The sequence below is a fragment of the Bombus flavifrons genome, chromosome 11 (assembly GCF_040668555.2).
Source record: "Bombus flavifrons isolate JBK064 chromosome 11, iyBomFlav1_principal, whole genome shotgun sequence".
In the NCBI taxonomy this organism is placed as follows: domain Eukaryota; kingdom Metazoa; phylum Arthropoda; class Insecta; order Hymenoptera; family Apidae; genus Bombus; species Bombus flavifrons.
Genome location: NC_138452.1, coordinates 11,324,078 through 11,346,766, shown reverse-complemented (window position 1 = coordinate 11,346,766; position 22,689 = coordinate 11,324,078). Strand labels below are relative to the sequence as shown.

The 22,689-nt window shown below is 43.1% G+C and overlaps 1 protein-coding gene across 2 annotated transcripts in view; it reads left to right on the top strand.

Moving 5' to 3' along the window:
• vg (transcription factor vestigial) overlaps nucleotides 1–19,993 on the top strand; it is a 78,256-nt gene extending 58,263 nt beyond the window's left edge. For both annotated transcript variants that reach the window (XM_069123974.1, XM_069123972.1), the window contains exons 4-6: nucleotides 6,636–6,759; nucleotides 8,343–8,557; nucleotides 18,752–19,993. In XM_069123974.1, coding sequence (XP_068980075.1) covers nucleotides 6,636–6,759; nucleotides 8,343–8,557; nucleotides 18,752–18,798 — 386 coding nt within the window. In that variant the 3' untranslated portion in view covers nucleotides 18,799–19,993. The remainder of the gene's footprint in view (nucleotides 1–6,635; nucleotides 6,760–8,342; nucleotides 8,558–18,751) is intronic.
• Nucleotides 19,994–22,689: the final 2,696 nt, after the last annotated feature.

The window sequence follows — 22,689 nt, the reverse complement described above, 5'->3', positions numbered from 1 at the left end:
ATGAAGCATAAAGAAAGAAACATTCATATCGTCCTGAAAAGGAGTGGTAGGTGAGCAAAATATAGTCGGTGCGTTTGGACGACGAATGATCCACAGCTGAAGGGCCGAAAGCTGACGAAAGAAAGAGCCGGCTAACGAAAAAGGCCAGCATAGGGGGTTGTCGCGGTCGAAGTCGGTTTGGCAAGCGATCGGCGTAGCAGCCCGTCTATATCGGTATCGTTTAAGGCCGCATTTATCTCGCGGCAGTGCTCACGATCAGTTCACTAGCCTGCTTAGAATTCAAGACAACACGACCTAATTGTTATGTGCCGTGCGCCTCTCCCTCTTCTCTGCTTCATCCCTTCGCCCCTCGCTCTGTCCGCATGCTCGTTCGTTCCATCGAGACTACGCTTTCACGGCGTAGGAAAGGTAAATTAAGAGCTTCTCGGGCCTACGACGAGATGCACGCTGACTCAGGGAGACCCGTGAAAGCGTACCAGGGGTGAAGAAGGAGTGCAAAAGGTAGAGGAAGGGGTTGGGGAACGGGGAACGAAGAGACAGCGCCGGAGAAGACAGTTTTAGCCGCGGTATGCCGGCTAACATACGTACAAGGAGCGAACGTCTCTTACCGATGAACGTGTGCTAGAGAGAACAAAGACACCCCTCCGCAGGAAGATCAAGGGAGAAAGGCAACCGATAAGAAGGGTTGGGGATTGTTTGAACGCGTTGCGGCACGTGTTTGCGGTGAGTTGCGGAGAACTTCCGGAACCATCGCTGCGTTACGCTGTCTTATTAAATTGAATAGCTACGAGTTTGGATTATATCAAGTTCTTCCTAGGAAAGATATCACGTGTACGAAGTCGAAACACGCTTTTACGACTTGTTCCTTCGTTACTTTCGCTTTTACGTAGGTTATGGTTTGTAAATTACGCGGAGATTTCTCGACTCGCAGACACGATAAAAGAAAATATTGATTATCTAATAGATGGTACCTTTATAACACGCGAAACGCATATTTAATTCCAGAATCAAATATTTTTGATGCCCGCAGCCTTCAAAGAAATCCATTTCTACGTTCGAGAGGGCATAGGAGAATGATCGACTTTAGATTCTTGCGTCGCGCTCGAAAGTCGCAATTTTGGCTGAAAATTAATGACGCGTTACATTCCCAAGGGAATGTTTCTTGCACGACGAAGAAATCGTACCTACGAGGGTTTTGCTTGGCTACCAGTCGGTACCAGGATACGGCTGGCATACGCTTAAGGGGACAGGATCGAAGGAAGCGAACGACACGACTAGCCGATAAACCGTTTTGCCCTCGAATGCTCGCCGATACGGGCGCATAAGCGACGCGACCATGATTATCCTGCTTTCTTGCGGGCAGAGCCTTCGAACGATTCTACGTGTTTGCGGCAACCTGATTTTCATTGTTCCAATTGAATTGAAACTTATCGATGGCACGTCAATGCAAATTAGCTATTGTCATTTGTGTCAACGTCGATTCTCCGTTACGACGAACAACTTCCTTATTCTACTTACGTTCCGACAGTAATACGTATGCAAGTAGCATTACCGCTTCATATCCAGACACAACATAGATACGTAAATACATTTACTATTAGAGCATAAATTTCTTCGTGAAACAGATATCGTTTCTCCGTATACGACGTCCAGTTCAGCTCAATTATCGTTAATTTAACGATGGATTTTTAGATTTTACACGTACGTAAATACAGAAACAGGAGAGAGAACAGCATGTAGGAAAAAGTGAAAAATAGACAGGTCTCGAGATCTAGTTTTCTTAGTGAGCGTGGCTGTCGCGTCGCGAGCTGAAAAATCGCACGCGTTTATCAACGCACATATTTCCGTTCAAAGGGTTAATTCGGAACGTCCGCTGCGGTGGGATCGGCTTATCGCGTCGCGTATGCCGCTCGGTCTGATGAGAATACGACGTCGGGAACGGCGGTAACGTTGAGTTCGGGAAATTGAGCGCGTCGTTCCAGTCGGTGGCGTCAAATTAACGCCCCGTTCACCAGCCACCGCGGCGCAACAGAGACGCAATTACTTGACATGGCCCTTACATGACGCCGCGCCGCGCCGTGGCGTCTTCAAAGGGGCTGCCGCGAGATTAGTCGCGATACCGTCTTCGGTCTACGGTCATGGTTTTTCAACGTTCCACGCTCGCTCCAAGCCGCGGATCACACGGATGAAAATTGCCGTGTAATCTATGACGCTATGCAATTTAACGTACCGTAATTGAGAACGTCCCGACCTGCACAATTCTATTCGTTTTTCGATCAATTTTACACCGTCGTACTTATTACGGTAATTAGTCGATTATGAGCATTTATTGGAATTAGGTCTATTAAAATTCTGCATGCCCCGTTACCATTACGAAAAAGTAATACGAAAACAAATTCAAACTTCACAATCTTCATAACTCAAACGACTCTATAAAAGGAACCTTCCTTCAAACATATTGCATTCCACTCTATCCTCTACCACTGTCAAAAAAAAAAAAAAAGAAAGAAACGATCATAGAATAAACTCTCTCGATCAACAAACTCTAAATCCAAGTACTGCACTCTGCCACGCAAAATCGTCGAAAAGAACAGCTTTCAACAGCGACTAACGGTGTCGTCGCTCATTCCGAATTGACTAACAAAAGCCTGGACGCAGAGGTAACAGACATTAACACAAATCGAAAATAGACCGGAACGCGCCATTAGTTTGCTCGGCGAATCCGAATCCTCGGTCTGTGATGTGTAAGGCGTGAGTATACGTTTCTTTGGCCGTGGCCGCGAGTGCAATCAGAATAACGAGGCATCCGGTCGCACCGCCACATCAATCTGCCGTGGGTTACGTTTTGACGAATCGCGGCACCGCGACGCGAGACGTCTTTATAGAGGCACCTTCTGGCGCCGTGCCAACGCCACGCGTCGACGCCGAACAGCACGTCCAACGCGAGAAACTCATCCCCCGGCCCGTGTCAGCCGATTATTTTCCGCGGCTCTCGGAAATGAAACACCGAGGCCGCGACGCCACCGAAGATTTACCGACTACATTTGTATCGCGGTATCGCGGCCGCGAACGAACGATCGATGTCGAGTTGCTCGGTGAATAGCTGGAAGTGAATCATTGCCGACCAACTCGTCGGGAAAATGAATGTACCCCGAAAAAATTAACGAGCCCGACGTTGGTTCGTGAAATTGCTTTTCGCGATGTTTCTGTGAGTTTTAGCTTCGAGAGTTAGAGCCAGTTCCTTGGTTCGAAGAACCACTTGTTGTTTCGTCTGCGAAGGAAATGCAATTTATCGGCTACAGATTGTTACGCGTTGATACGGACCTCTTAGAAAGATCGATGGTTAATGGCAAGCTGGAATAGATAATGACTGGAAATATGCGTGTATACATACGGTATCCGTGTAATTTGAATATTTAATCGAGCGATATATTTGACACAGAGAATAATAATACGAATGCTTCGCGAAAGCTTCAAGGTGCTCAACTTCGTCGCGATATTCATCCGAATCCGTAGTACGTGTCGAAACATCTAAATTATCACGCTGTGTTTGTAAAATTGGCAAAACACTCGTCTCATTTCGCATCGTACGAAACTAAACCGGATATACGAATATCGATGAACTCTTCCATTTGTTTAAACACATGGAAACACGTTCGAGAAAGATTCGCAAAATCCCGTAACGATCTGCGAATCGTCAAAGGGTCCAGAACGATACTGTAACTCGATTGGGTATCGGATCGTCCCGGTAACAACTGACCCGCGACACTTTCAGCATAAAGAAGCCATGGAGCCGCATTGTTTCCCACGCGTGGAATGCCAGAATGGAAGGGGGGTTCGTAGACGGTGAAACGCGTAAAATATGCTTTCTCGTCTCGAGAGCTGTAACCGGTATCGCGGATTGGTCGAGCGGCACGGCATCATCCTCCTACACACGTATCAAGAAAGATTGACTAACTATCGCGTTAAATATTGCGATTTGCTTACGGGGGAGATGCAAGATAGCGGAACGGAACGGAAACCGGCCTCCACCACGTCCTTCGTTCCAACGTCCTTCGTCCTTCCTCCAACCCCGTGCTTCTCTCTGACTTCTTCGCCGCCGCCTCCCCACCCTTTTTCTTCTCTACCACCGCCAGGGTCTGTCTGCCCCTCTCTCATCCCTCTAACCCCCGGCCCGCTGTCCTCGGCCGACTGTCCTTTATTTATTAACGCAATTAAAGAAACAGAGTGTCGAGCGTCCACGGTCGGCTTTCTACTGTGCCGATGCCGCGGACCGGCTGCACGTTCGGCCAGAGAACTGGGAAACGGGCGGGAATCGATTCTACGCGAATGTGGTACCGATGAAGCCAGAAAGGGTCGTCGATGTCAAATTCACACCGTGGATGCGAGTTTGATGTACTTGAGTTGGGAACGTGCATCGATCGATATCTGGAATTTTTATTCGACGATCCTACGTTGCTTTACGATGGTTGTAAGTTAAAGACGAAGAATGTTTTACTTCCTGTTTAAACTTGCCTCTGAAATCTGTCTCGTAGAAATAAGGTTGAAACGTGCAACGTACAACTCTTGGTTTATGACTGACTTGCTCTATAAATAATCATTTTCAGATTACTTTGTACGATTTTGTCACGAAGATGATAAGCCTTTAAAGATATTTTAAGGTACATTTTAATCTACAGAGTATTCGTGTTTAATATCGCAAATGTCGAGTTTAAAAGGCGTTTTATCCTTCATTTACCGTAAACGTCTTTTTCTTTCGTGATAGTATATCGTTGACTTGTTAGGTTCAACTCGTTAATTATCACATGCACGTACATGTGTAAGTATGTGTCATCTATTAAAGATAAATTACTGTACATCGAGCACTATGTATCAATCGATACTGGTAGGTTGCGCCACGTATAAATGAATAATTCATGCCTCTGTTTTATCAAACAGCTTTAGCGCTAGCCACTTTTTACATAGCCGTGTGTATTCTTGTCGACCCATACAAAGTAAACTTTATAATTAACGCGTTGCCCGAGCAAATGAAGATAAATTTTACAACAACCTATCTACTATTAACAAAACCGAACTCGCAATCAGTCAAATACATATGATACGTGAATAACTCGTGCATAATCGTCATAACGCTGTAACAGAATAACTAAAGCTGTGATAAAGATATAACGAAATAAAAAGTAAAATAACAATGCGTAAGGTACTGAAACTACAATCGTACGATGAGAAAAGAAACCTTAAAGGAAAGAATCTTTTTTTTAAGAAGGAACCTTCGAAATATATTATTCGCTAAAGACGGAGATATCAAGTCATCACCGTAATATATCTACGACAAGCAATATTAAAACACCCGAAGAAGAAACAGATGGCAATGGCAATAAAAGGACGCTAACAACCAGAAATAACAACGATTCGTAAATTGAATATTTTTTCTAAATTAGTTGACACATTTTCCATGGGATGTGGAAGATGAGATCGAGGAAGAAGAGGAGGAATTAGAAATATAAATCGTCGGCTGGTTCGGTCTCGTTGGTTCAACCTTCGAATATGTGTTTGGATTGGCCGAAAGATCCTCGAGAGAGAAAGAGAGAGAGAGAAAAAGGAATCCCGGGACCAAGGACCCGGAGACTCGCGGGAGGATACACGACAAGCTTCTGGCTTTGGAGTGGTCGCTTGTAAAACAACCGAGCGGTACCTTTCTGTCGCGCGGTTCGATCCCGTGGGATCCGACTACCCGTTTATCGTGAGCCCTCGTAAGAATCGCGTGCTGGCCCGTGGGAAACGATACAAATATTTTAATAAACATTCTTGCCCAGTCGGAACGTCTAGCTTTCGAACAAAAATTATTGCGCCGATTGGCCCGGTGATCCGTCCAGGTTGGGATAGTCGATCGTAGACCTTATAACTTATCGTTGGAGACTCTTCATGGAGAATTTCAGGGAACTGTGGTGTACTATGATATTTACAATCGTGCATACCTTCGTTCTCTAGTTATATACGTAACTTCATTCCTTGCAGTTACGTTAGCTCGTTAACCGGATTATTGCTTAATTTATTTGCTGCTACCGATATATGGCAACTCTTTCCTAGAACATGCAGAATTGTTTTTATCAAAAAATAGTCTTAGTTTGTGCAATAACGTTTGCTTTAATATTATAGTCCGCTGGTTTGTTTATCTTCGTTTCTGAAACGCATAAAATTAAGAGCACACGCCGACTGTGTCAGTAGAATTAGATACTTAAAGTCAGACTACAAAGACTGCGAAGGTATTAACCAGGAAGTTCCATATTTATGAAATTCAAAATTGGTAAAGGCAAGCCAATCTCAGTTTAGCTTTTGCAGATATTGATATAACAAATTATAAATAAATAAAAGCGACACGTAAAACAGATATTCGAGAGATTAGTAACTAAAATATGTAGCAAATTAACTCATTAATTCTCTGGTTAATAAATTGAACGTTTGGTTTTAGAACTGGAAAATTGTACATTGTTTGAAAAATATTAAATTTCATACGAAATATATATATATATACACACGAAAAGATTGCACCATTTTAATTGTAGATATTGTATGGCAATTTGTATTTACTCGGATAAATAAGGAATTATTAAAAGCATTGTATTTTGTTGTAGAAAATATCTCTCCCATGTTCATGAGGAACTTCCCCCCTTCCTTCTGGAAGAGCCAGCATCCTGGCGAAGTCTACGAGTGTCCAACGGATCCATGGCATCCGCATTATCCACAGTATCACCACAGGTGAGCGTTCCTAACATTCCTTGTGTTGTCCTTAAAATATATCTCTACGTTAGAGGAAAATCTGTCCTAATACCATGTTTCTAAACCTTTTAAACTGACATTCGTATTACATTCCCATAAATCATAAATGATAAAGTAATTCGTTCGATTTTATTCGTAAAATTCATGTTTTCTTCGGAATTTCTTATTGGGTGGATAAATAAATAACTGGAAATTATTACTATATCCAGTATACTCTCCAATCTTGATATGGACAGATTTTCATGTATTCTGATTACGACAAAAATAAGAAGAATAAAATTTTACACGCGAGAGGATCCAAAGCAAGATACGATCGAGTATCTTGCGTTAAGATCCGAACAAACTTGTGAAAGAGATACGAAAAACTTACCGAAGAAATAGATTATAATCCTCGTGAACAATAGGAAATTACGTATGAAATGATAACATTTTCACAAACTTTTCACTTTATATATCCATTTACATCGTTTGATCTATAGTTCTATCTAATCTACCACCTCGAGACACAAACCGCCATATTACGTATCATTTAACATTCCTCTGCTTACTCCTTTCCACCCATCTCATTTACAACAATATCAAACCAATTAGAATCCCCATTTCTTCTCTATTTCGCGTTCCATTCGTTCGAATCGCCAGCATCGCAACCTCTAATTAGAGACGAGTCCCATCGGAGAATCCGATGCAGTCATTCCAGCGCGACGTACTCTATTTTAAATTCGCGCGGCCTGTATCTCGCGGCGGTGCATTCACGCGCACGGCGCGAAACCAGCCCCGTGATTAATCGACGAAATCGTCGTTCGTTCGATTAACAGACGATAATGCGACCGATGCCTCACGCATTCCAAAAATCCTCCTCCGGTAGGCGCGACACGCTCATTACGCGATAGCCTGCCGGGATAAACCTTCGAAAATGAATGTCGCAGCGGGTACGAGAGACGATGGAACGAGCGAAGCGGGGAAACACGTGAGAGAAGGGAAGTGTCTTTTGAAAAATGACGAAAGAAATGGGAGAAAAATCACGAGAAATCGAGAAAAGAGCCCGAATGAGCGATGCGAGCCAGAAAGAGAAGGATAGATTAAACGAGCGTAGAAAAAGCGACACGGTGGCGAGGATGAGAAATAAGAGGAAAGGAGAAAGAACGGAGGCAAAGAGAAAACGAGACGTGAAAAATACAGAAAACCGTCGGGAGCAGGTACCCCTGTTCGAGAGATCTTTAGCGCTGATCTCGCGTCGGCCGCCGTATAAATTACCAGTCTGTCACCGTTCTTGAGAAGAGGCACGATATCGAGGATTCTTTTTCTCCTTTCCTCTCGCGTTACCTTTTCTTCGCCCTCTTCTTTTTCGTTCCTCCTTCTTTTACCCCTCGCATTTTCGTCGGTCTTTTTCCATCCTTTCGATCCGTTCACGCGTTCATTCTACATATGGTGTTCGTTGTTTCGTCCGTCTTACTTGGTACATCTGGTATTTCGCATCAGATAATCTAGAAATTACCTTAGTTCTATAATACGTTTCCAAGGAAGAGAGATACCGAGAATGATTTTTACGATCTATTTTTCAGGGCTGTGCACGAGTATCACCACCATAACATGGCGACCGTGACGAGTTACGGTGGTTTGCTGTTGGGTGGTGCGCGAGGACTCGGCCACCATGCGGCGCATCACGCGCACTCCGCGGCCTCCTACAAGGACTGGCCGTCGGCGACGCCGTCGCAGTCCTTCGTCGACGCTTCCTCCGCACCCTCTTACCCTCACGGCTATTACGCACCCCTCTCTGGTGAGTAGACTCACGAATCTCATATATGTAGATTTCTTGCGTCGAAACTTCGCCGCGAAATTAAATCATTCGAGGCTATGGTTTTCTGGTTTTTTAGTTCCTCTTGCTTCTGTGTTTTATCTTTAATCGTTTTACGAATATGTAAGCATTTTTGCACCGGCGATTCACATTAAACGGGTTTCGTACTAAGTACGTGTAAAGTAAAATCTATTCTCCAGATATTGAGAAATCGTACGCAATATTAGCGAACATATCCACTGTACGATAAATTGAAACCTGAATTTCCTATATTTTCTGCGTTTCCTAAAAAGTAGTAGATGCTCGAAGAATAATGATATAATCAGAATTTTATGGAACCACCTGATATTTCTGACGGTGGATGTTTAAGCACGTTGATTCATATTCTTAGGGACACAACGACAGAAAGTTTCTTTCGAAACGAAACGATCTTTTTCACCAATTAAACGTAGCAAATATTACGTATAATAACAACGAGAATTCTTTGCCTATTTCATATGTATTATACCTTCTGTATATTTGCACACTTTTAAATCTCCTATAAAAGCATAAGTATCTAGCAGTCTGTTTACCAGCAAATTACTCGACAATTTTCTCTCGGTAGCCCAGCCACTAGCCTCAGATTCCTCTTCCTCCGCGTTTTCTAATCCGCTCATGGGGGACAAGCTTTCCCTCTCTTATATAACTGGACGTTGGACTGCGGGAATCAAAACGGTGCGGCTCTTTTTGCGGTGACGTGTCCCGGGCACCTTGGAAGTATAGTCGAAAAGAGTCGGGGCGAAATGTTTTACGGCTGTGCCGTGACTTTTTGTCGTCGGCATCGATGATTTCGGTGGGAGAGAACAACGAAGAAAGCACGAGTCCCTGAGAGCGTGGCAGCGCTATATCGGCCCCCATTAAGCTCTTATTAATTGCGAGCATCTGAGGGGCCGACCGACCTTTCTTGCGCGCTACCTGCGCGCCATTCTGCCTCCGTTCCCTCTTGCCGGCCGCCGCAAACGATGCTGCACTCTCGGCCTTCCAACTTTGATGTCGAGTCGATCCTCCTCCGACGAGATTTATCATGTAAATCGCGGATAAAAAGCCCGCTCATCCTCCCCTCTGCTGCAACCCACTGGTCACCAGGCGTTCTCCTCTTTTTTCTTCCGTGTTTTCGGCACCGTGCACGATTCTATCGGATCGTGTAGCCGTGGATCGATCGGTTGCTCGCAAAGGGTGAAGAAACTCGGTTCGGAATTGAGCATTGCACGCGTGTTATAAAGTTTGTTAGCACGAGATCGGTGGAATTCGACGCTGGCGTGGGAAACGAACGTGTATGGCGGAGTTGTAACGCTAAACTACGATAGCGTTAGAAAAATAGAGAACGAGCGTTTTTCTGGGGGAAGAATGTAGATTCTTCGGTCATAACAACTCTATCCTTTCTACTCTTACATTTTTATCAACCCCTGCTTGATGAACCTCGGATAAGCTCGCCTTAAATTACGACTACGGTTCTCACGAGTATGTAAGAGTTAGGTAATTTATCAAAATTCTGGAAAATCCGAAAGGAAAGAGGAATCGCGGAGGGAAGAATATTCACGTGACGCGATTTGCCAGCACGTTGGAAGGCAAATGCAAGGTACAGAGGCCGCTACGCGGAGTGCAGCTGCAGCACGCCGTGGAAGCACCACGCCCATCGTGATTGCTGAGACCACTCCCATCTGTCTGCACGTCGTTGCAAGCAGCACGCCTTCCGTTTTACCTCGGTAGCCAGTCACGCGATTTCATGTAACACGTCCGTAACTTTTGATACAACGTTCTACCACGCTCGAGAATTTCCGTGTCTCCGTCCGAGCTTTATTTTTATCGTGCGCCGTGACGTTCCCTCGAGGGATGCGTTTGCTAGTCGCAAAGGGTGTCGTCGCGTTGGTGATGTCTTCCGTAATGGAAAATCCGATTCCTCTTCGTGTTCTTCAGTTGCCTCGTTTTTTCTTATTTTATCGAATGTCTCGGATATTTGATGCAGTTGATAACACGTGACGTTAATATAGCATTCGATGGGGTTGATAGTGAGTGATACGATTGTCAGTGTAATTTATGCTTAGAGCGATTTACGTGATCAAAGATAGTGTCGTTTCGTGTCACTTTTTCCGCTTGTTCGTTTCACCTTAATTCGTTGATTATCGATTTTATTAGATCGTTCATTCTACGTCTTTTTCATTTTTTACCCTGACACGCGTTCGCTTTGATAGTTCACACTGTGGCTGTCAAGCGACTTTGACGTTCCACTGTCAGCGACTGTCAAATGATCCCAACGATATTTTAAGACTATTTTTCTGGAATTGTAGCGTTGGAGTTAGATATATTTATAGATGTTTCGCTTATTTCGACCGATCAGCTGTCGTTCGTTCGAAATAAATCTCGCGTTAGTTGTATATTCTTTAATTATTACTTATTCCCAGTATGAGAAAATATGTTGATCGTTAACATGGAAAATTGTACGATATAAAATGGAAGAAACAGGTGTTAATCTTCTCGTAGTTTTTTTTTATTTAACTCGTATTCCACATAAATTTAAAACAAAAATTTATAAACGTAAGATTCTCTGCTCTTTGTTTATAACAATTATTATACCAAGTACTTACGCGATACTTATGGGGTTGTTTCAAAATACAAAGCAAGCGTTTTAAGGGTTTGTAGCGAAGGAGAGAAAGCGCTGTGCCATGGTCAGGTCCCACGTATGTTGAATTCAAGCGATGAAAATCGATACTAGAGCTTCGCTTTAGCATTCTCATCCCTCTCGCTGTCACGGATTCGATACGCCATGGCTTCAACCCTCTTTCGGTAGCCATTTTGGACATTTCAGCTTGACGATCACGTATTAAAGAAAGCGATCTTCTCCAATGTATTACTTTCGAAAGAATTCTAATACCAAAGGAAGCTGAAACTACTTAACTTGAAACGTTCAAAATGTTTTCGACAATCTGTAAAACACGTGCCATTTCGTGACGCACAATTTCCCGAACGTTTTTAAACCTCTTCCCGGACTTCTCCAAAAGAAAATTAATTTCCAAACGCCTGGTCCCCTTGAAATTCACGAAAAGTTTCGTCGACGCGTACGGGACATTTCACGGAGAAATCCTGCGAAAAATTTTGGCGTTGCTTTGTCTGAGAGACTGCCAGGGACGAACGTGCTGAGATTTAGGGCCAATTTAGGAAACGCTTACATTCGCACGCGCACGCCTCGCTGCACGGGCGCAGATTGAGAGTTGGTTCGCGGATCGGACCGACCAAACGAGTTTTCAAGAATTTACTCGCCGGAATGCCGGCAACGCTCACTATTCTAACTGGCGTGTGCTACCGTAAGGGCCCTGTGCACGCTCGCTGCTTCCAAGTAGCCGCGACCTCGTCGTCAAACATCGATTCTGGAAATTAATGAATAAATAAGGAAGGACTTGCTTGGCTGTGTCCGCTTTCTTGGCCACGAACGAATATCGATTCCACGATCGAAGGAGTCGGCCTAAAAAACGACATCAGCGATCCAACAGCCAGATTTCGGGCCATTTTGTCGAAGTAGGTACGTAAAAAGAAATCAGAATTTCGAGGATTTGGGGAAATCAAAGGAATTAGCGACAAGTAGCTTCTTCTGACTTTTGACGTTTCCTTTTTAACTACGTACGAGCACACGAAATAAGCTTGGGGCGTAGGAACTTTGATGAAATAAAGTCGTCCATCTTCTTTCTCTAAATAAACCAAATGTTTGATACGTCTTGCGTCAAATTTAAAAATGCCCCTTTTCATCCAAACAAATCTAATTTCCAATCTACCAATCCCAAATACAAAGAACTGTGCAACAACGAGGAAAAGTCCCGTCGCTTTCACATTTTGAAACTCTCTCTTCGCGATAACGCAACGCAACAATCGCGTTCGTATCGACGAAAGCCTGACAAATTTTTCACAAGCTTTGGCAATAGACTTTCGTATTGCGATGGTGGGGGAGGTAATTTGGGAGTGGGTTTCGACACGAGGGAACGGCGCGGCAAAGCGAACCCGCGGCGTCTTCGAATCCCAAGTACCGCCATTAGAACGCCGCTTGGCACCCCGATTAGGCCGTGCCGCGAGTTGACTGGTAATTATATAATTGCGTAAAATTAACTCGGTCGGCATAAATTGGCTGCCGTTTAAGCGCGATTAAGAGAAATAAATCGCAATTACCGTGTGACGTCCGACGACGCCGGACAACTGTAGATGGTCATGGCGCACCGCGTGACGTTTCTGTCGGCGGTTTTATGCCTCCCCCTTCCCTCTTATCCCTACCGGCCCCGCGTATGTCTATTACTTCTGCGAAATCATTAATCTAATTGGCCGTCACCGGCTGTTGCATCGACGAATTCAACGCGTGATCGAGCCTTCGACGACGACGACGATAATTCATGCAACTACGGAAGTTCACTTTTCTTTCTACGTCTATTATACTTTCTTGTTCGTTACTATACTCGGTGTTTTCTTATTTTCTTATTTATTTTCCTTCTTCTGCTTTTTATTTCTTTCTTTTTCTTTTTTTTTTTTGGTCAAGACGAAGAAAAGAAGATTTAAGAGAATCGATGTACGAGAGATTGTTCCGATAGAAGATTGGCGGAAGTTGTGATTTAAAGTTGTACAGAACTGGCATTGTCTTAAGGCAATGGGATAATTGCGTTTTCTTTTCCCACGGTGGAAGCGGATTCGCAGAATCGATCAGCGATTCAAGAAAGAGAAATCTGTTGGAAAGATTGAAGTTTCCTGCACGCTGTTTCATTTCTTCGCCGCGGTACACTGTTGGGCGCAATTACTAGGAAACCCAACCGTTACGTTTATCGGAAAACTAAAACGAATTTCACTTTACATTTACCCTTTGCGCCATAGGAAATGAAATAACTGGCTTCGTTTTTATACTCGTATCAACAACGACAAAAGGGGAGCGTTTCGGAGAAGAATGAGAGGGAAACGTATCTTCGAACAGGAAGTTGAAAAGTTGGAAAAGAACGCGCGACGGAAATCGTGAAACCGAGGTCCGAAGAGCAACATTCATGAGACGTTGGAACTGGATCCGGCGATGTTAATTTAATGCAGTTCACGTACTTTTATCTTTTCAGAGTTAACATTAATTCGCCGGCGGTCGCGAGCAGAGACGAATTTACGAGCGAGATTCGTTATCCGAGGCGGAAGAGCGACGGACTGGTATCGCGAAATCTATTGCTTCCGAACACGCAGCCGCGACGACGCGACGCGACGACGCGGGCTCTGCTCGCAATTAGACGGACTTAAATCAAAGCACGGATTTCACCTGTGAATGCTGAATTGAATTTCATGCACGATATTTTATAGGTCGTGGTGATACACTCAACCCTTCGTTCGCACACACTTCGCTGCATGTGTAATTAATATGCTCCAGTTACGTGAAATTTATTGTCTTGTTACGATTATACAGGTAATATTTTTCCTTTCGAACGTGATATTATTTTGATTAAGAAAATGTTTCTTCTTCTTATTCTTCCTCTTGATTCTTACTTCGATGATCGAATACATTCTGTGTTATAATTCTACCTTGAATACATAGGTACCGTACAACATACAAGATTCTTACAAAGTCTTTTCTTAATAATTCAAACATCTTCGCTTAAAACGTAATTGCGCAGGGTCACTCAACTTCAGAACGAAACTTGAAGGATAGTAGTGGGAATTAACTATGAGCCTCATATCACATAGATTCCGATAGCGTTAAAAATATTTCCTAAAGACGATAAACACAAAATTTACTACGAAAAGTAACGTCTGCCACAATGTCTACGCGTATATTGGAACTTGGATGGCGGGTCAAAGTGATCCAAGTATTCGTCGTCCGAAGGTTGAACGCGCTTCACTTGCACATCCCTCGACAGTCTCGTCTTTTCATCGGTGCAAAGAGAAAGGAACGACATAAGTGGCTGGAAAACGAAACAGTATCCTAAATGAGCGCGCAGTTTCGAGGCAGTTCGGGGTCGCGGAGCGTCGGTCAAGCGGTTTCGCGCGGTCGACCGAGTCGAGACAAAGAAAGGGTCCAGCGGGGCGCTCTCAATATTTCCAGGAGAATTAATTCAGGGAATCTTCGCCATAAATTCTGGTCCGCGTGGGACATTCTCTCCGGAGAGAGAATATTCTGGATCCGCGCGTCGCTGCAGCCGGGCCTTTCTGGCACGCGCCTCGAAAATGGCGTCGACCGGTGACGTCACGTAATCCACGCTTGTGCACCGCTTCCACCGGCGGGAGCAAAAGGGAAGAGAATGGAAAAGAGGGACACCAGGGTAGCCGGGGATGGCTAGCGAGCCTCGATTGGTCAGCCGGCCGGATGGAGGGAGTGATCGAAAGCTGCCGGTTTATATCGATCTCTCGAAGTCGGCTCGTTCGCGGACGAAGAGACACTCCGGTGAACCGGAGCTGCCTCCGCGGCGAACGCGCGTCCTCTTCGTCCTTTAACCCCTGGCCGAACCTTTGCGAGTTACGAACCTTTCGACGCGACAGGGCAGTTGCGTCACGAAGGCGACAGACGTCGCCCAAGCTTTCCTTTTTCTTCTTTGATTACTTTCGAAGAAACAGTTGGCGCATTTACTTTAAGAGCGTCACGATTCGAGATAATTCGATCTTGCGTTAGAAGAATATTAAAAGTACGTATTTCAGCGACGATGGTATTGGAGCGACGAACGTAATATTTTATACCTAGGCTAGCGCCATTCGTAAAGTCAATCAAACTGCAAGGTACTTGACGGCAGGTGTAATTAGTCTATGTGGTTTCGATGGATAACTTTTATATCGCGTGAGATACACGCGATAGGAATCGAGTCTCGTCTTTTAACGAGATCGCAAACATTCCAATTTGCCAAAGTGGTTGGAAATCGCTCTTCGCGTGTATTGGCCAGAATTCTCACAAAGGATCGGAGTAATGGGAAACGTTAAAGGCACGAAGATTTAGAAGCTTAATTTCCAATTAATACTCGCTCGTCGGTGCATACGAGTTTCGAAACGGGGTGAATCAAAGTAGGGACTCTCCTTTACCACGACTATATTGGATTTCAGACTATGAGGGGTTGACCCTCATTGATAAGGGTCATCTCGATGCTTACGTATCCCTCGTCGGTGGCAAGGGTCCCTGCGCGCAAGGGTCGGGTTTTCGCTTTTTAAAGCGGGGGTGTTCGATTTAATTTAATCCAAATACCTAACTCTCGTCTTTTGACGTTGAATTTGCCACCCGAAGTTAAGGGTGAACGAAAGCAACGAGAACACGGATTATTCGTTATCGAAGAAGCAATAACAATTATAAGATACCAGTTTTATAACTTTTTTACGAAATTAAGTTTAAATAGGTTCCGGTGATAAAAAGATATAGTTATCGCTGCATTAAATTTTCGGTACGTATTTGCAGAATAAACATACATAAACAACGACAAAGATTTCTTATATTTAAAGACACATGTATTTAATTAAATACGTTGCTTCCCGAGTATAAAGTTATTGCAGGCCTGTGCATACTTGCACCAGTTTTAAGCGTTTAATTATTTTCAAGCGTAACACGCGCGTGATTAAATTTTCGGTGAACATAAAGGACAGAGTTACAAAATTCTCGGATTCAGCGAGTTTCATTCCGGATTTCCTTCGACTTTGTGCTTTGTTTCTTTGTCGAAAAGACCGAAGGGAATTCCTCCTTGTACCGTCTTGCTATGCTCTTTGATATCGCGATATTGAATGCTGGAACATTCATAACAGGTGCGTTCGTCCGTAACTTCGTATTCATCGACTTGTGTGCGTTTGAGGTTTCCAACGAAAACACCGTGTATTCCTTTTACGAGAAAGAAATATTTCACAGCAGCCGTCGTTTAACAAGGACAGTTCGTTTTGAAAAAGAATATTTTCTCCAATTAAAAATCATAATACTTTATTCATTTCTTATGGTAACCGCCTATTAGATACACGTGAATTTTGCAAAGTAATATAATAGTAATAATCGTTAATTTTATCCTACTAATACTCCCATATTATACCAGCTCTCGACTTCTGGTATCGTTTCTCTGCTCCGATCATAATCTCCGTGAGAGAGCATCCTAATTCAATACGATGGGCTGCAGCCGGCAAATAATGTACCATAAGTGTCAGAACGATTTATGCGAGCCGCGTACGTGCCTATAACGTTTTCACGGCCGAGTATGCGAGGCCAATATGCTGGAACAAAATGGACGGGGGTGTTGCTGGTAAATGGTGTGTCAGATAGCGTGGACAATATTGCCCGGTGCTGGCCGGCTTTCCCGAGTCACCCTCTCGTATTTACGAGGAAGAACCCGCGTCGATTATGAAACAGAAACTTCTCCACTTTCCATTCGAATCATATAGATACATGGGATTTGTGCACCACGATATCTCAATAATTAATCGCTAGATATATTTACTCGTCGATACTTTGGAGCATGATGGATTTTATTCTCCTGTTGATAGATCGTAAAAAAAAAAAAAAAAAATACGCAAAGTGTATCGTTGCGTCCAAAATGTATATAGCTAGTCAGATAGAAGTTAGGTATAATAATAATTGTAATATAAAATAAATTGAATTATTAGCTCCAATGAAAATTCTTCGAAAGTTTTACATATATATATGTATGTCAAAACAACTTCTAACTATAAGGCGAAGCTACATTATAATTTATACGATCGATCTGTTAAACTTTCCCCGTGGATGTTCTCTACGACTTGGAAGCACGAAACTTGCAAAGTATGTAAACGTAGCTTATCAATTTACGTCCATCGATTGTCGAAACACTCGATAGCGTGTACCAGTTTCTTCTCACGACGCGTTCCATCGTCATTTTCCGGCCGAGCAGCTTTCTATCGAACAGCGCTTCGCGTTCTCTGACTCGCTGACAGAGATCGAATCTTTTGTGCTTCCGCTACGTGTTTTTTTCAGCGTGCATGCGCCAATATGGTAACGCGCGGGACGCACACGTAGCTGACTTTGAAGCAGGTAGATCCACGTGCTGACACGTGTGCGCCGACAGATACGAACTTAATCGGCCGTACCGTGCACCACGTGCCGGGAATTGAAGTATTTGAAAACGTCCATCTTCGTCCTGCTCGCTGAAACTACAACGTATCCAAGAGACTTTCAATATACAAGCGGACATGTAACATCGGACGATGTTGCGTCCATTGACAATGATTAAGATATGTAGTCATCGTGATCAATCGGGGTCTCGATCGATTGGAATTAAGCGGAAATTCTCCCGCAGAATACTTTCTTTGCGAGCGTGCTTTTACCTTAGAAATTTTATTCGTCTAAGACGCTTAATTTTTACGCTAATACACAAACATCCTCGGTCGAGTCAAGCTTCTTCTCAATTACCAATGATTCGCTCGAAGCTGCGGCTGGTCGAGGGGTACGAGGAGTCGAGAGAGCAGAATGATCTGCAGGGTCAGTCTTCGAAGATATCAAGATCGAAGATAGCTATAGACGCATGCGTGCAACCGTTGCAAGGAACATGAGATCTTAACTGTTCGATCTCGTGACATATTCCGTTGGTCCCCCATCCGTTCGTTCTGTTCGACCGTTCGTTCCCTTGGTTCGTCCATCGGTTTGTCCGTCCGTGTCGCTCAGCGGGTGCCATCACCAGTTCTGCACCCTCGCATCCGTCAAAACGTTGACTCTTCTTTTATTACGCGGCTGGCCGCGTTATAAATTTCGATGAACGATGAGCCGACCCCGCACCAACGAAAAAGTCATTCCTATCTTTTCGAATATAACCAATTACTTGTCTTGTGCGTGAAAGCTCTGTCGTGGATCGTCAGTGGTATCGTTCCAGTCTAATTGATGATTGCTCCGAGACACAAACCTTCGTGAACGGAAGACTACTCGGTGTGAGCTAGAGGGGTCTGTTGGGGGCTGATTATCAGGTTCGAATAACGCGTAGATACGAAATTACACACTTAGGTTGTTGATAACGATTCGTTAATTATATTTTATAATATTTTGTTTCACATATGAAGAGCATATAAAGCGGTATTAGCGATAAATCTGTCCTTCTTGAATGAGATATTCTGTCGTTTTTCGTTGTTGTCCTTCGTTCAATTTAATATATATATATATATAGTTGTTAATTTTACGAAAATTAAAAATTCGTGTGTTCATTCGTGTTGCAGGTCTCGAGTCTCAAGTGCAAGATTCCAAAGACCTTTACTGGTTCTAGAAGCGAGCCACGGAGTCTCGTGGGTCGAACTAATTCGCAAGATCCGGTGGGTGAATCCGCGAAAAAGAGAGACACGAGCTCGAAATCCGCGACCAACAATCGGAAGAACAACGAAAACTGTCAGCGCTCGGACGAACGTAGCGACAAAATGGCGAACATGGGTGCGCTCGTGGAACGTCATCGAGGAGGGACGAGCGTAGTTGTAAACGACGCAAACGTGATATTAGCGTGCTAGGAGATGATTCATCCGCTGATTTTCAGACGAGACGAGAGCTGGCGGATGAGAGGAACGAACTTTTGTTATACGGCCGGACGAACGTACGCGAAGAATCGTTCAGCCCGCGTCGAAAAAGTGTACATAGTGTTACCTAATTTACTTTAAGGATCTACTATTAGCGTACAATTCAGATAGTATTAGAGGAGGAATACTTTGCGCGCACTATTACCTTCATAGTGACTGATGATATACCTATGTCCGACCGACGCGACCGCTGGAACAACAGAGCCTCTAGTTCGTATAAAGTGTAGAGAATTAGGCCACCGACAGGCGTGTCTAAATTTTCCAAATAATTAGGAAAGAAGAAGGGAAAGAAGAAGAAGGATCGATAGATCGTAACGATAGGAAACGATCGTTGATAGAAAAGAATTCAAACGGAGAGATCTATGTTCCTTGAATAATATTATCAATCTGTAGAATGTATCATTTCCGTTGAATAATATGAATCGATAGGATACGTTGAATTTATCACGATGGTTAACTTATTGAAGGAAGATAGAAATCGGAGAGGAAGATCAAAGGATTAATTATTTGGCGAATTTGACTGCAGATTTAAGTGAAATATTTATTGACCAATGATCTTGCCATATATATATAATAAATATATATATATATATATATTACTATTATTATTGTATCATAACACCGGACGCTGCAGAAATTCTGAAATCTCTCCAAGTCAGCAAATTAAAAATAGTTATTACCCGAATTGTCACAATTATTCTTTACATCCTTCCCCATAGAATTAATAAATCATATCGTGAACACGAAGAAACACGCATACACACACACGCGCGCGCGCACACACATTACATGCACGCACGCACAACCGACATTTTGCCTAGCGGATTATTCTACCTTAAGCGCATCTCATGTTATCGTCATCATAGGTGTTAAATAAATGATGCATTAATATTACATCGTTGCGTTTTCTGGCTTTGACTTTCACCCGATGATTATTTTCAAATTTCTTTTCACGTACGATATCGATCATTCGATTAGGATACGTACGCCTTATTTCATAAATATTTTTTGTCGTATAAAACGGTGTTGCAACTTTTAACGCCTGATCGAACATGTAATTAATTACGATGCATGATATTGGACACGTTTGACGTCTCTATTAAAAGTGACAGTAACGTTAACAGGCTGTCAAAATTCGTTATTAATTATCTTATACGTACATTTGAAACTTCGTGAACACCTCGGTTAAAAAATTCACCGCATTTATTTCTGAAGATACGAAATACTTTGCGTTCAGAAACAGAACGTATACCAAATTCCAGCGTTACACCAAGCAACTTTAGTCGTAAAAGTTCATAAAGATAGATCATTTTTGCGGATCGTTATCGATTTAAAATTGATATATAATTCTCGCTTTTAAGCGTGTAAACGTAAGTACATGTTCTAAGATTCGATTTCTACGATTTCTTGGAAATTACAACATCTCGACAATTTGAACAGTTTTTCTCTCATACATGTCCATTATGGATATTACAACTTTGATCATTTGCCTTAACAATTTTCCAAAACAGCTTGCGTATCGAATAATTAAATCAGACAGTAATTTCTTTGAGTAACAAGGATAAAAGAATCGGACGTGATTATTATATTTCCATTGATCGTCGTGTCGAAATACTAACGAGATTCTTCGAATCTCTTTCGCAATTCATTTTTCTACGATCATTTCCTGTGCAAGAACATGAGAAACACGTGATATATCCTGTTAGTGTGAGCCGCGTATCCGCGATTATGTAATTAACAGCAGAGATTAGAGATAAGAGTAGAACGGAACTGGAATACATCTGGCTGAGAAAATAGAATTTTATGCTTTTGCGGTTCGTTACGCCGCTGCTGGTTAATTACACACCGGTGGATTTAGTGGCTCCACTCACACCGGAAAGTTAATCGAGCACGTAATAAGAGGAAGTAATGGGGAATTTAATCTTCTGGAATTCTGCGTGAAACTTTCGCTTTCGTTCGCTTCTTAGCCATTTTCGTTTGGTAAAATCGTTTTGAGATATTTTGAGCAATTTAGAAATATTTTCCTAAAGAGATTACGATTACGTATGTAAACGTACATTAATATCGAAACGAAAAACAACTCTGAATCATAAACAACCATTTACGTAATTCTATGAAACAGTGAATACCTGTAACGCGATCGCATAATAAAGCGATGCATGGATGCGTTTAGAAATCATTTTTTAAATTGACGCGGTATATAATAATTTCGAAGAAGTTCGTCCTACCGATTTCCTCGAAATTCACTAAGAACGACAGACCTAATTAATATTACAAATCGAAGTAATATACGAAATAATAAACTGCTCGGTTCAACATGTGGTCAGATCGATGGACGATTTCCTTTACACGTGCTCCGTTTCCTACATCACTGACGTGTTGCAGACCGAGGCACAGTTAACGAGATGAGAAAATGAGCAATTAACTTCGTCACCTAAGGGAAACGATGTTCCTGGGATTCGGACGATCGTTGTTATCACGTGTAAGACACGTGTAGCCTGATTGGCCGTGCCGCAAATGGAAGTCGTGCTCGTGCACGAAAAAGCAAGGTGGCGAGAAATTTTAACGAGATTTCGTGATATTTTCAGAAATAAGAACGAGCACACGGAGTTCCGAAAGATGCTACTACAACAAGATTTATGGAATCAGCGCGAGATGTATCTACGTATGCATACGAATTAATAAAATCGAATTCAGCGGAGGAACGCGAGCGTCTTTAATTCTACGCGTACAACAATTCTGTATAATTTTATCCAGCTTTCCCACACGAATATCTCTGCAGGTTCAATAAATCGAAGCAACGAAAGACACTGTGGCACGCGATCGCCACCGCCTCGATCACGATACGTCGATCCAGCGAAAGAATAATTGCGATACACATCCAGCCGTTCGGTATGCGCCGATAACGCGAAACAACAAAATCCACTTATGCTGTCGCGAAAAGGAAAGATCCGCGGTACTTTGCTTTCGATATATTTTTTCTCTTTTCCTTTTTTCTTTTTTTTTTTTTTTTTTTTGTTACACCAACTCGTTCAATTCTCGATAATTCATCTCGTTGCCAATAATTATCCGTTTCGTAACGCGTGATCGAGGACGGCGCGCATCTGGACGCGTCGCTCGCCTCATAATCTCCGATCGATGTGGATTCCAATAAACGGTAGCCGCCAGTAAATCTACCAAATAATAAAATAAATCGTCGGACGTCGCGAAGGGGCTAGTTCCGATCTTCGGATAAGGGGAAAGCTGAAAGATATATCGGGGGAGGGGTCGGGTTGGGTTGAAAAGAAAGAGAAGGGTAGAGAATAGGAAATGGTGAGATTTATTGCGTTGACCGAGGTGTTCCATCTTGTTTTAATTACCGAGGTCGCGTTGTTCGCCTCAGCCTTTGTGTCCCTTCGTTCACGTCGCTGTGTTCGTTTCCTTCTTTTTTTTTTTTACTTTCCCCTTTTCATCTCTCCGTTTCTTTCCTCCTTTCGTTGGATGGTGGACACCAGCCAGAGATATTAAGGCTGCAGGGTTATATCTGGCCACGGTTTCGAGTTCTATGAGGACCTTCGATTCCTTTCTAACGGCAATTTCTACTGGTACTT